General features: G+C 43.5%; 1 protein-coding gene across 8 annotated transcripts in view; it reads left to right on the top strand.

The window, feature by feature from the left end:
* The window catches only part of FRY (FRY microtubule binding protein), a 559,746-nt gene that overhangs the window by 304,763 nt on the left and 236,785 nt on the right, over positions 1-18,198 (top strand). For all 8 annotated transcript variants that reach the window (XM_070409378.1, XM_070409376.1, XM_070409374.1 and 5 more), the window contains one exon: positions 3,233-3,334. In XM_070409378.1, coding sequence (XP_070265479.1) covers positions 3,233-3,334 — 102 coding nt within the window. The remainder of the gene's footprint in view (positions 1-3,232; positions 3,335-18,198) is intronic.

Here is an 18,198-nt window from a genome sequence, read left to right as displayed (position 1 = left end):
GGTTAAAGACAAAGAGAGAATCTTAAAAGCAGCAGGAGAAAAGCAGTTAGTTATCTACAAGGGAGTGACCATACGATTGTCTGCCGATTTCTCAAAATAAATTTTGCAGGCCAGAATGGAGTGTCAAGAAACATTCAAAGTGATGAATAATAGGATCTACAACCGAGATTACTCTATCCAGCAAAGCTCTCATTTAGAATTGAGGGTCAGATAAGGAGCTGCACAAACAAGAAAAAGCTAAAGGAGTTCATCACCACCAAAACAGTATTATATGAAATGTTGGAGAGTATTATTTAAGAGGAAGAAGAAGAGATAAAAAATATGAACAATAAAATGGCAGCAAATACATATCTATCAGCAATAGAATCTAAAAATCAAGATAAATGAACAGGAAATCTAATGAACAAAATAAACTGGTGAATAAAATAGAATCAAAGGCATGGAAGCATGGAACAGACTGATGAATCTCAGAAGAAAGGGAGGAGGGGAAGATGGGAAGAGATTAACCAAAGATCTTACCTATGGACACAGACAGTAGGGTGGTGAAGGCCTGGGGTGGGGCAAAAACTGGGCGGAGGGGGCAATGGGGGGGGGGGGAAGAGGGGATATCTGTAATACCCTCAACAATAAATATTTTTTAAATTACTTAGAAAAATAAATAAATACATATATATCAACAAATGAATCTAAAAAACAATAAATTTATAGAACAGAAACAGACTCATGGTGATAGAGAACATTTCAGTGGTTGCTGGATGAAATGGGTGTTGGGGGCATGGGTGAAAAAGGTGAAGGGATTAAGAAGTACAAATTGGTAGTTACAGAAGAGTCATGAGGATGCAAAGTACAGCATAGGGAATCTATACTCATAAAAAGGTAATATGCTAATTAGACCAGACATCTTCCAGACGTCCTTCCAGACAAAGCCATGGTGGCGGGGACCAAGGCAGAGGTAGTTAGGGGCAATCAGGCCAGTAGGCAGAGGCAGTTAGGGGCAATCTGGCAGGCAGGTGAGCGGTTAGGAGCCAGTAGTCCCAGATTGCGAGAGGACTGTCCCTGCAGGATCAGGCCTAAACCAGCAGTTGAACATCCCCCAAGGGGTCCCTGGTTGGAGAAGGTGCAGGCCAGGCTGATGGACGCCCCCGCCCCCCCCCCCCCCATGCCTGAATTTTGTTCAGCAGGCCTCTAGTATAGTCAATAATCCTATATAATAAAGAGCTAATATGCAAATGGTCATCACGCCCTCACGCTGTCACAGCTCAGACACTCAACACTGGGGAGAGAGGAATGGGGACCAGCCAGGCTGCGGCCCTGGAGAGGGACAAGCCGCCTGCCCCACGGTCCCGGGTGCCAGCGGCTGTGCCTGTGCCTGCGGCCTAGGAGAGGGACAAGCTGCCCTCCCCGCTGTCCTGGGCACCTGCGGCTGCATCCCAGGAGAAGCTGCCTGCCCACAGTTCCCTGCAGCTGCGTCCTGCCCGAGCGAAGCAGCCCAGGTCCTGGGTGCCTGCGGCCGGCTGAAGGAGGGAATCCGGGGTCCTGGGTGTGGGGTGAGGCAGAGGCAGTTTGGGGTGATCAGGCCAGCAGGGGAGCAGTTTAGGGCAATCAGGCTGGTAGGGGAGCAGTTAAGGGCAATCAACTAGGCAGGCAGAGGGGTTAGAGGAGATCAGGCAGGCAAGCAGTTAGAAGCCAGTGGTCCCGGATTGAGAGAGGCAGTCGGACATCCCCCGAGGGGTCCCGGATTGGAGAGGGTACAGGCCAGGCTGAGGGACCCCCCCTCCCATGCATGAATTTTGTGCACTGGGCCTCTAGTATTCTAATAATTATGTATGATATCAGATGGGTATGAGATTTATCAGGTTGATCACTTAGAAAGAAAGTTATATAATGTCTAATCACTGGGTATACACCTGAAACTAATATAATGTATGACAACTGTAATTGAAAAACAAAAAATTATTTAAATATTTTTTAAAAAGAAATATTGAGGTAGCAGAAACTTAATTGAACCTAGAATTACAATATAAAATCAACTACTTCTGAGTTTGTTAAATCTTAAATTGAAATCTAGTTTTATTCCCCCACCAATTCACATCCCACAATGATTTTATATTTAAGCCATGTGCATAAACATGTATATGTGTGCACATACTTTTAGTAAATTGTTGGAATGAAAAAAAACTGTGATTATTTTAATAACAAAAAATAAAATAAAGTAAATTAAAAATAAGTTAATGAATTGTTAAGCACTGAATCTCATTGTGGCAATTGCTTTTTTGCTAATTCAAATTAATGGACAAGCCAGTAATATTATTTTTAAATCTTCACTAGCCTTAATTTGGGTGGGGCGGGGGGGAGCCATAAAGATATCTTGCCTCTGGTTCAGCAAAGTGGTGTCAGGTCTGCATGTATATTTCTTGGGTGGTTGCCCATTAGCTTTTCTGTTCTCTTCAGCTGCTGCAGGCAACTGGCCCATTTAGGCTGGAAAAGCACAGTAGCACCTCTGTTTATTCAGTCATAAGAAATTCCTTCTGTGGTTAAATTTGTCTTGGTGGAGTTTACCAATGCAATAACATTTCTTTTAGGAATCTTTTTAATTACAGAAAGGTAACATGCAAAAGAAAATATATACACCTATCTCTAAGTCAGGGACAAACTAGTAGATGCTTTATAAGCAAAAAAGCCAGTAAAATTTTCAAAATTAGTGTCCCTTCCTCCTTTCCTTCTTAGGATTAAAAGTGATTTAAAAAAAGAGAGAGTTTGTCCCTACCCCGATTTTCTCTGTGTTAGAGTGTCGGCCCACGGACTGAGGGGTCCTGAGTTCAATTCTGGTCTAGGGTACATATTTGGGTTGCAGGTTGCTGGTTTGGGTGCATGTGGGAAACAACCAATCTCTCTCTCTCTCTCTCTCTCCTACCTCCCTTCCACTGTCTCTAAAACTCAATGGAAAAATATGCTCTCACCAAGAAATGACTTTGTGTTTAAAATTCAGAAGTGAAGACGAAATCAATGAATCAGATTTTACTTATTGTACATGAAACTTGTACACAATATATAACTCTAGATTATTCATCCCCATTGTCATCAGAAAGCCTTTGTGAAATATCCACCTCTGTGTTATAAAGACCCTATTTATTCTGGCCCATACAGGCCACATAAGGAGGTTCCAGAGAACTTGTGTTACCTGGTTGGTTGGACTATAATCCTCTGGTGATGTTGTCTTCTTTTTCCTCAGGCCTTGTACCCCCTGGTCACCTGTCTGCTCTGTGTCAGTCAGAAGCAGCTGTTCCTGAACAGGTGGCACATTTTCCTCAACAACTGCTTATCCAACCTTAAGGTTAGTATTGTTGGCTCAAAAAGTCTTTCATAAAAATATGTATGATTTTTAATCTGGTATATGTGCTTCTGAGAGTGATTTCTGATATTTGCAGGGGAATTATCCTGTCCTGTTGGAATAAAGAAAATTAAAAAATATTAATAAGGTCTCTCCTTATCACATATAGTCAATTTTAGAAGGTAACTTAGGGATAAGAGAAATTACTTGAAATATTTCTTCTGGATCACTTTAAAAGTAAAAATAAATGCCGTCCTCTCATATGCCTCTATTGTCACATTTTACCTAAATGATTTTTTAAAAAGGAAGTCACACTTCATTGGCAGAGCATGTGTATTCATTTCAGAAGCCCATGTATTGCCTTTAGTTTAGGAAAATATTTGAGAAAGAAGTTCCATTCTGTGGGATGACTGATTTGGTAACAGAGAGCACTTATTTCTTGTCACTGTTATTTGTGATTACTTTAAGGTATTCTCTTTGAGCCACATGTCAGTCTGTCAGGCCCGAGCTTTCATTGAGCAGCTCTCTTCAGGGAGGCAGCATAAAGGCCTGGTGACATGAGAAATAAAGTCATGATCCCTGAAACTGCAGAATCTACAGAGAAAACAACTGTAATGATTAGCTTTAAAATTGGCTTTATAATTTGCAAGTGGTAAACTCATTTTAAGTTTTAGTGACCTATTGATTAAAGACAACTAAATGAAAACCATTGTTTTTTTTATATATATATTTTATTGATTTTTTACAGAGAGGAAGGGAGAGAGATAGAGAGTTAGAAACATCGATGAGAGAGAAACATCGATCAGCTGCCTCCTGCACATCTCCTACTGGGGATGTGCCCGCAACCCCAGGCACACGCCCTTGACCGGAATCGAACCTGGGACCTTTCAGTCCGCAGGCCGACGCTCTATCCACTGAGCCAAACCGGTTTTGGCGAAAACCATTGTTAATATAAGTGCACATAGCATGTATTTTTCACAAGTGTTCCATTGTGTCCAAAGATGTTGAATTTCTTTTTATAAGTTTGATATTTGCTCCTTTAGAATTTTTGAGAAATATACTTAGTTATGAAATCCTGTATGTGCTTATATATGTTGCCTTGTCTTTTTTGTTATAAGACACTTCAATTTGATGAAGTGGTTAAGATTAATTATATTATTTTGGCATTTATTATAATTACACAATAATCTGCATCAGAGCTGTTTTAAGCACCAACTATGTTCTGGCTCTGAAAGCTGATTGTAAAATCCAAGACTAGAACCATTTATTTTCTTCAAATTGGCAATGAACTATAATAGGAATGGATATAGAGTTAAGCTTTTAAGTATTCTGAAAAACAAAAATTTTCCAGGTTATCAACTATTTTATAATAGCCACTTTCAGATATTTTATTTAGGTATTTATCCATCTGTCAATACACCTTTAACATACAGTCCAATGTCATTTTTTTGTAAAAACTTTTCAGTTATTCAGTAATTGGTTCTAGTTAAACTTTTATTTTTTACATTTTATACAGATAGAAAGTGGTCATTTTGTTCAAAACAAAAAAGAGAAATTATTACAAATGTTCACAGTGCACTTATATATATGCTAGATATGTTTGAGATTAATTTTAGTTAGAATTAAAATTATATTTTGCATGGCAATTTATTGTTGTGGCCACAAATACCAAAATCTTCTGTCCAAAGTTGCTTTCAAAGTATAGCAGGATAATCTTAGTTTGGAACTTAACTGCTTCAGTTAGAATATTGTTTGGAGTGCTAGTCAAAGCCCACCCAAAAAACTTACTAATCTATCTATACTAATAAAAGGGTAATATGCTAATTAGACGGGATCGACCAGATGTCTTCCGGATGTCCGAAGTACTTCTGAATAAAGCCAGGCCCGGCCTGGGGGAAGCCAGAGGCAGAGATGCTGCCCATGGTACTGGTCCCGGGTGCCTGCGGCCAGCCAGAGGGAGGGAAGCCCAGGTCCCAGGTGCCTGTGGCCGGCTGGAGGAGGGAAGCCTGGGTCCCGCGTGTGGTGGCCAAGGCAGAGGAGGTTAGGGGCAATCAGGCAGGCAGGCAGGCAGGCAGAGGCAGTTAGGGGCGATCAGCAGGCAGGCAGAGGCAGTTAGGGGTGATCAGGCAGGCAGGCAGAGGCAGTTAGGGGTGATCAGGCAGGCAGGCAGAGGTGATTAGGGGTGATCAGGCAGGCAGGCAGAGGTGGTTAGGGGCCATCAGGCAGGCAGGCAGAGGTGGTTAGGGGTGTGCAGGCAGGCAGGTAGGCTAGTGGTTAGGAGCAAGCAGTCCCTGATTGCGAGAGGGTGCAGGCCGGGACGAGGGACCCCCCCTCTCGTGCACGAATTTTGTGCACCGGGCCTCTAGTCTACACTAATAAAAGACAAACATATAAATGGACCGTACCTTCACTATGCCTTAAGCCACACCCACCAGCCAATCAGAGCGACTATATGCAAATTAACCCAACCAAGATGGCAGCTGGCAGCCACGGAGCTGGAGCAAGCAGGAGGCTTGGTTGCCCCAATGATGAAGGAAGCCAAGCTTCCTGCTTGCCATGGCGGGCTCTGAGCTCCACTCAAAGCAACAAAGTTTCCATTATAGAAGCTAAATAAACCCCAGATATCTGCTTTCAGCCAGCCTTGGCCACGGAACTGGAGCAAGCAGGAAGCTTCCCTCCCACCCGCCCTGGCCGGCTCTGAGCTCCTCTCAAGGCTACAAAGTTTCAGTTATAGAAGGTAAATAAATCCCAGAATAAAAAGAAAAAAAGGAGAGGCTGGGAGCTTCCGTTGCCAGGGAGGCTTGGCAGCCTGAAAATGGCCCTTAGCCCCTCACCCAGACTGGCCAGGCACCCCAGTGGGGCCCCTCTACCCTAAAGGGGGTGTGGCCAGCCTGAAAACAGCCATCAGCCCCTCACCCAGGCTGGCCAAACCTCCATGGGGTGAGGGTCCCCACTGGGGGGTGCGTGACTAGCCTACAAACACCCATCAGCCCCTCACCCAGGCTGACCAGGCACCCCAGCAGGACCCCCACCCTGATCCGGGACACCCTACAGGGCAAACCAGCCGGCCCCCACCCATGCACCAGGCTTCTATCCTATATAATAAAAGGGTAGTATGCAAACTGACCCTAACAGCAGAAGGACTGGGAATGACTGGTCACTATGACACACACTGACCACCAGGGGGCAGACGCTCAATGCAGGAGCTGCCCCCTGGTGGTCAGTGTGCTCCCACAGGAGGAGCTCTGCTCAGCTACAAGCCAGGCTGACGGCTGCCAGTACAGCAGTGGTGGTGGGAGCATCTCCTGCCTCCTCAGCAACGCTAAAGATGTCCGACTGCAGCTTAGGCCTGCTCCCCGTGGGCAAGTTGACATCCCCTGAGGGCTGCTGGGCTGCCAGAGGGATGTCTGAGTGGCAGCTTGGGCCTGATCCCCCAGGGAGCGGGCCTAAACCAGCAGGTGGACATCCTTCGAGGGGTCTCAGACAGCAAGAGGGCATAGGCCGGGCTGAGGGACCCCGCCCCCACTGAGTGCACAAATTTTTGTGTACCGGGCCTCTAATATATATATATATATATATATATATATATATATATATATATATATATATATACACACACTAATAAAAGAGAAACATGGTAATTAGCGTATGACCGCTACCCTTCCCATTGGCTAATCAGCATATCTTTATGCAAATTAACTGTCAGGCAAGATGGCGGCCGGCAGCCAGGCAGCTGGAAGCAAACATGAGGCTTGCTTGCTTCAGTGAAGGAGGACTCCAATGTTCCCCGCCTGACTTGCCGGCCTCTGAGCTGGCAGTTTGAAACATTCTAACAAATATAGAAGCTAAACAAAACCCTAGAAACCAGCTTTCAGCCGGCCGGGATCTCAGAGCTGGAGTTATACATTGTTTCAATTATAGAACGCAAACAAACCAGATACCTGCTTTCAGCAGTGGAAGCCTCAGAGCTAGAGCCAGAGCTAAAGCTGGCCCAGAATAAAATAAAAAAAAGAGAAAAAAAAGGAGCGGTTGGGAGCTTCAGTCAATCGCCAGCCTGAAAGCAGCCCTCAGCCCCTCATCCAGACTGGCCAGGCACCCCAGTGGGGACCCCCACCCCGAAGGGTGTGTGACCAGCTACAAACAGCCATCATCCCCTCATCCATGCTGGCCAGGCACCCCAGTGGGGACCCCCACCCTGATCCAGGACACCCTTCAGGGCAAACCAGCTGGCCCCCAGGCCTCTATCCTATATAGTAAAAGGGTAATATGCCTCCCAGCACCGGGATCAGTGTGACAGGGGGCAGCGCCCAAACCCCCTGATCGCCCTGCGGCTCTGTGTGTGACAGGGGGCAGGGACACAACCTCCCTATCCGCCCTGCTCTGTTCATGACAGGGGAAGGCGCCCCAACCCCCTGATCAGCCCTGCTCTGTGCCTGATAGGGGGAGCTCCCCAATCCCCTGATCGCCCTGCGGCTCTGCGCGTGACAGGGTGCGGCGTAACAACCCCCTGATCGGCCCTGCTCTGTGTGTGACAGGGTGCGGTGCCCCAACCCCCCTACCCCCCCGCCACAGGCCCTGCTCTGTGTGTGACAGGGTAGAGCCATAACCTCCCCATCGGCCCTGCCCTGAGTGTGACAGTGGCTGCGCCCCAACCCCCTGATCGGCCCTGCTCTGTGTGTGACAGGGGGCGGTGCCCTAACTCCCCTATTGGCCCTACTCTGTGCATGACAGGGGGCAGCGCCCAACCCCCTGATTGGCCCTGCTCTGTGCGTGACAGGGTACGGAGCCCCAGCCCCCCTGATGGGCCCTGCTCTGTGCGTGACAGGGGGCAGCGCCCCAACCCCCTGATTGGCCCTGCTCTGTGCGTGACAGGGGTTGGCGCCACAACCTCCCCATCAACCCTGCCTTGAGTGTGACAGGGGGTGGTGCCCCAACCCCCCAATCGGCCGTACCCTGAGCGTGACTGAGGGTGGCATCGCAACCTCCCAATCCGCCCTGCTCTGTGCATGACAGGGGGCGGCGCCCCAACTCCCCAATCAGACCTGCTCTGAGCCCGACCAGGGGCTGCACCTAGGGCTTGGGCCTGCCCTCTGCCACCCAGGAGCAGGCCTAAGCCAGCAGGTCGTTATCTCCCGAGGGGTCCCAGACTGCGAGAGGGCACAGGCCGGGCAGAGGGGTCCCCCCTGCCCCCCCCCCCCCAGTGCACAAATTTTTGTGTACCGGGCCTCTAGTATATATATATATATATATATATATATATATATATATATATATATATATATATATATATATATATAATATGCAAAGTGTCCCCTCGAGAGTTCAACTGGGGACCGGGACTTCATCACTCGCTATGACATGTGCTGACCACCAGGGGGCCGCGTGGAAGGAAGGAAGTCCTGGTTGTCCCTGATCTCCTGCCAGGCCTAGGGAACATACCCATGCATGAATTTCATGCACCAGACCTCTAGTAGGATTATAAACAGCCCTAGAGAGAAGAGTTTCTCCATGCATACACTTCAAGCCTTGGGATATGTAAAAGAGAAAGGAAATAAGATCACAAAGAGTCAATAGTATAGAGACTGAACCAGATTCTAGAATTTAGTTCAATTCACAAGGTACTTATGAAGTTCCCATTGTATATGGGCTAGGGCAGGTACTAGAAGTGGGAAAAATAGAGGAAGTCAACTATATAAAAATTTGATCTAGAATAAAGTCCCTGTCCCTGAGGAGCTTAGCATTTCATTGGGGGCTATGTAATGAAGTTTTGACATGCATTATACAGTGAGTGAGGAGTATAAAAGTTGGGAATAGAGAGATGCCTGTGCCATTTATAGAGGTCTGATGTCCCATGAAGCATGAAAGAGGTAATTATTAGGCAAAGTAAAGACAACCATATTTTACTTTATGGGTTAAACTGTTAGAATTCACATCCCCAGGCTAAAAGACATAAACATATTCTTAATACGTTACAATTGAAATAAAATTATATTCCATGCATTTAGAACTAAACCCAGTAGGGATTTAATGGGACCATTTGAAAATGTCATAAGTGTTCAGAAAACCTTCCAGACGTCCTCATGAGTCCTCAATAGGGAAGAAAAAACCTGAGGAAAAACTAACATGGCTTCAGAAGTATGCTTTGTCTTGAGTAGCTTTAGTAATTTATGGGATATAGAGCCAACCATAGCATCTCATAAAGGACCCCCAAATTCTCGGGTGATAAACCTGATATTTGAACACAATGAAATTAGTAGCCATCTGGTGTATTCTGAAGAACCAAGTCATCAAGGTGACATAGAGAATAATAGCAGTGTGTGTGAACATCAGTGAGCTGCTGCTGTTATGCTTAGTGTCAGTCTGTCAAAAGCAATGTCATTTTTTTTCCCATTGGTAACACAAACATTATTATTTACACTTAACTCAGTTAACCATATATTAGCAATATGGCCATGTAAAACAATGAGCAACATGTGGCACCTTCTCACCACAGTACTGACATCTTTCAGACACTCTTGGTCAGTGGCAACTAAAACTTTTTTCTTGTATATATTTTATGTCAGAATCTACACATATTGAGCTATAAAAAATGATACATTTCCTTCACATCTGCCATCTATGCCTAATTCTGAAAAAAAATGAAATGTAACTTAAAATCTTGATTCAATAGTACCTTCATTTTTTGTTATTAATTCCCATTTATTAATAGCTCTTTTTAAATGTAGTATTTTTTCAGTATTCATAACAACTAGGTGCTAGTTTGTTATCCTTTAAAATGGATGTAATAAGGAGAATATTTAATTTTATTTTCTCTTTCAATAAAAAATATAATATGCCAGTGAGATTCAGATTATAAAAACAAAACAAATACAGAAAACTCAAAGTTAAGAAAGGTATTTATAACAGCAATAGCTCTCATTAATTAGAGATTGATTGTAAGGTAGGCCAGTGGTAAGGGCTTACATACATTCTCATGAATCTTTTTTAAAAATTTTTTAATTGAATTCAGAGAGGAAGGATAAAGGAGAGAGAATAGAAATATCAATGATGAGAAAAAAATCACTGATCAGGGATCGAGCCCACAACATGGGCCTGTGCCCTTGACCGGAATCAAACCCGGGACCCTTCAGTCCACAGGCCAACGCTCTATCCACTGAGCCAAACTAGCTAGGGCCATTGTCAGGAATCATCATGATAATGTGACAGGCTACACTGAACTATCTCTATGCTTTCATGGATATTATTTACATTTTTCTAAAAATTTTGCTAGAATAGCGATACTTCATTGAAGGGTAGATATTAATTAGTCTAGTTTCATAGTCCTAGAAATCAAAGTATAGAATTAAAAATGGTTCTTCTCTTTTTCATCTCAGTCCCTGCTTGTGCTTGAACTGGAATGCATTCATTCATTCATTCAGTTAGTCAATTGGTCAACAGTTTCTTATAAGAAGTGTACCATGTCCTGGGAATAAGTGATGAATAAGTCAGTAACACTCTCTAGTCTCTTAGACCTTGTAATTTAGTGGGAGAGACAGATAGTAAACACATAAACAAATACAGGAAAAGAAAACTTCAGATGGTGATAACTGCTATATAGGAAATCAAATAGGATGTTATGATAGAGAATGACGCATTCAGGAGGGACAGGACAAGGAGGTATAAGGGAGGTCTTTGATTTCCATTAAGGATCTCAAAGTATGGTTGCCATAAATACATTTGATGAAACTTGTCCTCAGCATTTAACATATATTTGTATGTAATTATCACAATAAAGCTTAAGGAGTGCTTTTTAGAAAGCTTTTCTTATAATAATAAGGGTATTAATATCTTTATTTTATAAGTGGAGATGTTGAGTAATAAATTAAGGATTCCAGAGTCTGCTGGCACACATTAAAATGTATGGCACCATTTATTTTAAAGCAACTACTCTTCTATTTAGAAATACCAATTTTACATGATACAGTATTAGCTATTTTAAGTATTAATTTTATATAGTTATTTTCCTTTGATATTAATCTTATTTCTATAAGCTTGAGAAAATCTCTTACCATCTATGTTTCCAATCTGTCAAAGGCACATTTCAAAGTGGAATTTACAAATTCTTATAATGCCTATAAACTGAGTCTAAAAACTAGTGATTGAGTGACAAGCATATATATTACTTTTCATGAATGTCTTATTTGTTCAGTCATTAAATAAAAAAGTAATTTCCATCAGTTGTCAGTACAGTAATTTTAGAGGTTATTCTAAACTATAGCACATAAGTTATTTGGATAATACAGTCACAAAAAAGAGTGAATTATGATAAAAGTAAATTGATACAAATATCAAAAGGAAATGTCAAAAAGAAGAAAGGTGTTGAATGTGATATGCAAGGGAATATAACAGTGGCTTTAGTTGAAGTGAAAGAGAAAACTCAAATGTGTTTGAGTATGAAAAGATCAAAAGGTGACTAAAATTTTTTATCAATCTATGCTAATAGATATTTGCATAATATATTAAGGATGCATGAGAATCTCCAAGCAAGCCATATTTATAAACGGCCCATGTGACTTGGTACGAATGGTCAGCTGATGGAACTTAAGAAACATTGGTCTCTCCAGTGAGCTCATCAACAGCCAAGTTATTGGTGAATTCTATTACCCTTACTGAATACTGTTAACAGTGAATTGCTTTCACTAAATAAAAAGCAAAATTTAAAGTCGGGTATGGTGTTGGGCAGGCTGACAGGTCACAGGATGTGTATCAGGTACCAGCTCTGAAATGAGATGCAGGATCCAGGGAAGATCCACTCTGAAGCTTACCAGTTTCTTTAGCAGTTTTATCAACAGAATTTCAGATCCATAATTAATGTAGTGTCGGTTAATTAATTGATGGAGATGCAGATTCCAATGGAAGAGTAGAAATCAGTGGTTTGAGACATGCAAAAAATGTCTATATCCTGAAAATGTATATGGAGCCCATATTATGTTAGCTGCTGTTAGAATAGAAAAGTAATGAGGAAGAAGTCCTGTTTTCCAGTAGAGAACAATCTCTAGTAGGTGCAGTAGCATACAGGGGTGGGCAAAAGTAGGTTTACAGTTGTAATACAAATAAAAAATACAATAATTAATAAATACTCTTATATAATAAAAGCCTAATATGCTAAGTGTCCAGTAGGCCATTCAACCAATCAAAGCGTAATATGCTAATGGTATACTAAGACTGCCCAAGTGCTTGCTATGACATGCACTGACCACTGGGGGGCAGATAGTCGACCGATCTACCAGTCACTATGATGTGCACTGACCACCAGGAAGTAGACGCTCTGACTGGTAGGTTAGCTTGTTGTTTGGGTCCGGCCGATCGGGACTGAGTGAGATGTGCCGGACACGCCCTGGAGCCCTCCCCCGATCCCTCCCCAGCTGGCCAACCTCCCACGTTCTTCTCTGGCCCTGATAGTGCACCGGTAAGGTCCCTCTGCCTCGCCTGCACCCTCTCGCAATCCTGGACCCTTCAGGGGGTGTCAGAGAGCCGGTTTCAACCCGATCCCCGCAGGCCAGGCCAAGGGATCCCACTGCTGCACAGATTCATGCACCGGGCCTCTAGTGTGTAATATAAATAAACTAGAGGCCCAGTGCATGAAATTTGTGCACTCAGGGGGGTCCCTCAGCTCAGCTCATGCCCTCTTGCAGTCCAGGAGCCCTTGGGGGATGTCCGACTGCCATGGAGGTGGGAGAGGGTCCTGCCACTGCCGCTGTGCTCACCAGCTGTGAACCCAGCTTCTGGCTGAGCAGCACTCCCCCTGTAGGAGTGCACTGACCACCAGGGGGCAGCTCCTGCATTGAGCGTCTGCCCCTGATGGTCAGTGCACATCATAGTGACCAGTCTTTCTGCCATTCGATCAATTTGCATATTAGCCTTTTATTATATAGGATAATAAGTAATAATTTAAGAATAAACTGTTTCATGTATTCACAACTGTAAACCTACTTTTGCTCTCCCCTGTATTTGTGCAGCCTCCAAATAAGTGGGAAAATTAATGCTTTAAAGACACTGGAGCCAGATTGCCCAGGTTCATATTCTGGCTCTGCCACTTATTAGCCCTCTGTGCCTTGATTTCCTTATCTGAACATGAGAACAATCACAGTATTTGCTTTATAGGTTGTTGTGCAAATTAAAAGGAGTTAATATATGCATAGCAATATAACAATGCCTGGCATTGTAAGCACCAAGTAATATATATCCTCCAGTTTCTGAGAAAATGGTACTTATGGAGAAGTCAGTTTCTACCCCAGCTGTTATTTGAACAAGTCATTTGGCCTCTCTCAATGATAAAATCCCTCAGTAGATGCCATGGTATGTGAAGCACTTTTGAATGTGAGATGTTTTGTGATATCCTTTTCGATATATATAAAAGTATAAGCTACCGTTCAACCACTCAACCGGTTGACTGGTAGCTATGATGCACACTGACCACCAGGGGGCAGACACTCAATACAGGAGCTACCCCCGGTGGTCAGTGCACTCCCACAGCGGGAGCACCACTCAGATGATCAACGGGCACCAAACGCTGGGCTCATGGCTGGCGAGCACAGCTGCGGTGGCGTGAGCCTCTCCTGCAGACACTCCTCCTGCGCACCCCTCCCCCATCCAGACAGGGACTGGAATTGGGACTGGAATTGGGACTGACTGGGCACAAGCCTGCAGCCACTTCTCAGTCATGGGCGCGCCGGTATCGCCCTACGATGGGTACACAGAGACCACAGCAAAGTAGCAGCTAGCCTACCAAGTGGCAGCAGCAACAGGTAGAGCAGAGCCGGGATGAGCGGGAGCTGCATGGAGCCCAGCCCAGGCTCGGGCTCCTCCCCTGCCCCCTGTCGCTTGGAGGACTACTACATCCCTCTGGGGATTTTGGACTGCCAGTTTTGGCCAATCTCTGCAGGCCAAGCCAAGGGACCCCCCACCAGTGCACGAATCCATGCACCGGGCCTCTAGTATCACATAAGTTAGCTTTGGCCACACACCAAGGGTTGCCTCTGCATAGGCTCTATAGAAAGAAATCTTGCTTATGCATCAAATTTTGCTTAAGCTACTACTCACAATTTGCTTTTTAAAATTCAATATTTATTAATAATCTGGTCTACGGCAGTCACTGGGAACCCAATGATGAGCAACTCAGAGTCCCTGGAGCTCACAGTCCAGACCTCACAGAAAAGTAAGGGGATAGACCAACATTCTAGAAGCCAGAAAGCAGGGGCACTTGGCAGTCTTTCTGGGGAGGAGGGAGTAGAGGGATAGGGAAACATAACAGAGGGAGCCACACCTCACTGAGTCTTGCCAGAGAGATAGAATGTTCCAAGTAGACCAGGATAGGAAGGCACTCCAGGGACTCAGGGAGTTGTAGAAGGGATGGTACAGCACAGGGTGCACCAGCCCGAGGTAAAGGCAAGGGTGGTCATGGGGGAGCCAGGTCACCAAAGGCCCCGTGGAATTTGAACCTTGTCCAGGAGGTGATTAGAAGCCACTTAAGGACTTTAAATGCAGGGAAGTCAACAACCATGTCTATGGTTTAAGGATATCATTTGACAGTGCCAAGAATGGGAAATAGGCAAGGAAACCACTTTAGGGGGGCAGTCAGAGCCATCAATGATATCATCTTGAAATGCTAAAATATCAGTTACCAGTACAGGATCCATTTGTAAAACAGAATAAAACCTTAAGTCTACCACTTTGCTCTTCAGTCTTTATGGGAGCAAAATAGACCATCTCAACATATTCATAATGGTGAGAGAACATTGGTCACAAGAAGACACACCAAAACGATAACTGTGAGGAAGGGGGACAGGAATATAGTATAAAGGAAGTTGAGGTTAAATAGAAGACAGAAAGTCGTCTAAACAAGAGATGCCAGTTAGGCTCTTCAGTGGAACTTAGATGATATTTTTCCTACCCCATCATGATTCACAATATGCGATAAGGCATAGGAGAGAATTCTGAATGATATACAAAGCACATATAAAATACTTATATATCAATAGAGGGAAGTTCACAACAGAGGAGACATTTCCACTAGAATGGAAGCTCCCAGAAATCAGGGCCTACACCTCCCTCTTTGCTGCTGGGCCCTGGTGCCTTGTACATAATAATCTTTACTGTGGACAAGAACAGTGCTCAATACTTTATGTGCATTAATTCGTTTAATTCTCATGCCACTCCTGTGAGGCAGATGGGATTCTCGTCTGCATTTCATGTAGGAAATCAGGCCCAGAGAAATTAGGAGCTTCCATGAAGTTGGCCACACTGCTAATAAATTGCAGAGTGGGGAATATTCAAATACAGGCAGTGTGTGTCTAGAGCAGGGGTGGGCAAACTTTTTGACTTGAGGGCCACAATGGGTTCTTAAAGTGGACCGGAGGGCCGGAACAAAAGCATGGATGGAGTGTTTGTGTGAACTAATATAAATTCAAAGTAAACATCATTACATAAAAGGGTACGGTCTTTTTTTTTTTTTTTAGTTTTATTCATTTCAAACGGGCCGGATCCGGCCCGAGGGCCATAGTTTGCCCACGGCTGGTCTAGAGTCTGTTTTTAACTACTAGGTAAGCACATCATACACGTTGGCTGATTTGCACTGATTGGAGGAAGGATAATTAGAATTTCCAAACTTTTTAAATGATGACGTATTTTAAATGCAACTTTAGTAGTTTGATAGTTTACTTAAAGTTTGTTTATGTCACCAAAACATTTGACAAATTACAAAGTATACTATACCTGTTTTAATTACAGGCAAAAAAAAAAAAAAAAAAAGATCATCATTTATGTAGAAAGCATGCATCTAAAAAATTGAGACTTTTTTCTCCTGGAGCTAGAAAAGTAGTTGTAAAGTGTATTTGGAAGAATAAACATAGAGCAATATCTTGGTCAGGCCTAAAAATAAAATTAAAAGAAAAATAAAGCAGTGGCTAGTGGAAGACTAAGCCATACCAGATAATAGAACACGTTATAAACCTCAAAAATTAAAATGGTGTGGTATTACCACATTAATAGACAGACTAATAGAACTGAAAAGAATCCAGAGATAGAGCAAAATGCATATAGAAACTTAGAATCTTATGATAGTGATCATACTAAAAACTTATTTTAAGACTATGTAGACATAAGAACTATCTTTTCTAAATCTAAAAAACTACTCCCTATAATCGTTCCAATCTTTACCTGATTCATCTTTATTCAGTAAATAGTTTAAAGATAACTTTTATATTATCTTTTAAATAATTATGAATTCTACAAAAAATCAGTGCCTGAATGATCTGCCCTAAGAATAAAACCACTAGCCCTAGCCAGCTTGGCTCAGAGCGTCGCCTGTGAACTGAAGGGTCCCAGATTCGATTCCGGCCCGGGGTTGCAGGCTTGATCCCCAGTAGGGGGCGTGTAGGAGGCAGCTGATCAGTGGTTCTCTCTCATCATTGATGTTTCTATCTCTCTCTCTCCCTTCCTTTCTGAAATTAATAAAGAAATATATTTTTAAAAAAGAATAAACCAGCTAAAAGAATTATGACAAGATAAATGGAGGAATAAGGAAACAGTAGTAATATAAAAGCAAAGACCTATAAGAAATTGAGGGATATTTAAAGACTGTTTAACAAGTATATCAATCCCCCAAAAAAATGGCCGGAATTCCAATAGATGTCCAGGGTAAAATTTCCCCTTTTCCTAGATGTCTAAACATGAAGTTGAAGGGCTCTACTAGAGGTTTGTTCGTCAGGGGATACTCAGGAGGGAACAGTTTTAATGGGATGGGTTTCAGGACACTGAGGTAAAACAGAAAGCCTGCACAAGTAGACTATACAGAGGTAGGATTCATCTGATAGAAAGGAAGGACTCAGGGGTGGGAGTAGGGAAGCCATCTCCTGAAATGGAAATGGATGAATATAGCCTACCTAAGGTTTAGGGAGTTTGTGGGAGAATACAAGAGGAAGGTAGGAAAGGTAGGTTAGAGCCACGTATTGGCTGGTCAGGTATGCCATGTCAAGAAATGTTAGCTAGATACCATAGGCAGTGGGAACCACTTAATCCATGTTTTTTAAATAGAAAGGAATATAATAAGATAGGAGAGCACAGAGGGGCTCAGTTTCCTCCTCTCTGGCTGATGTGTTATTGCCTGAAAGCTGGTAGCTGTGCTGTAGCTGGTTTCCTTGCCTTGTTTCTGTTTCCTACATAGCAGACAGGACTTCTTACATGTCTTCTCGATTGTAATGGCTTCCTGTTATCATCATGAGAACTCTGTTCCCTTACTTAGTATGGCATGTAGGATCTCTCCTGTGACTTCTGCCTTCCTCTTGAGCCTCACTGACCACTGCTCCCTCACTTGTTCCCATGCACTGGCATAGCTCTCATAGCTTCCATGTGCTGTTGCCTCTGCCTAAAGTATTCTCCCTTCCCATTATTTTTTTAAAATAAATTTTTATTAATTTCAGAGAGGAAGGGAGGAGGAGAGATAGTAACATCAATGATGAGAGAGAATCATTGATCGGCTGCCTCCTGCACCCCCTCCCCCCCAATGGGGATCAAGCCCGCAACACGGGCATGTGCCCTGGCCAGGAATTGAACTGTGATCTCCTGGCCACTGAGCCACTCTGGCCAGGCTCCATTGCTTTTTATACCATTCAAGATTTCTAGTGCCAAGTACAGTAACTGGCCCAGAGTAGGTAAATGGATTAAATTTCACTTGAGTTCAGGCCACCCATGAGAACTGTTCCTGACCTCGGTCCTTGAGTTTACCACAGGTTCCCCTTCTCTTCCTCTAACTCCTATCCCTATCAGCTTTTCACACTGTCTTCGATCTTGTTGATTGCTTTATTATCTGTCTCCAAGCTCCTATAGAT

The sequence above is a fragment of the Myotis yumanensis genome, unplaced genomic scaffold (genome assembly GCF_028538775.1).
Source record: "Myotis yumanensis isolate MYYU_CA2020_CCGP unplaced genomic scaffold, mMyoYum1.0.hap1 SCAF_3, whole genome shotgun sequence".
NCBI classification, from domain to species: domain Eukaryota; kingdom Metazoa; phylum Chordata; class Mammalia; order Chiroptera; family Vespertilionidae; genus Myotis; species Myotis yumanensis.
Note: the sequence above shows the minus strand (reverse complement) of the source record. Positions and strands in the feature narration are given on the sequence as shown.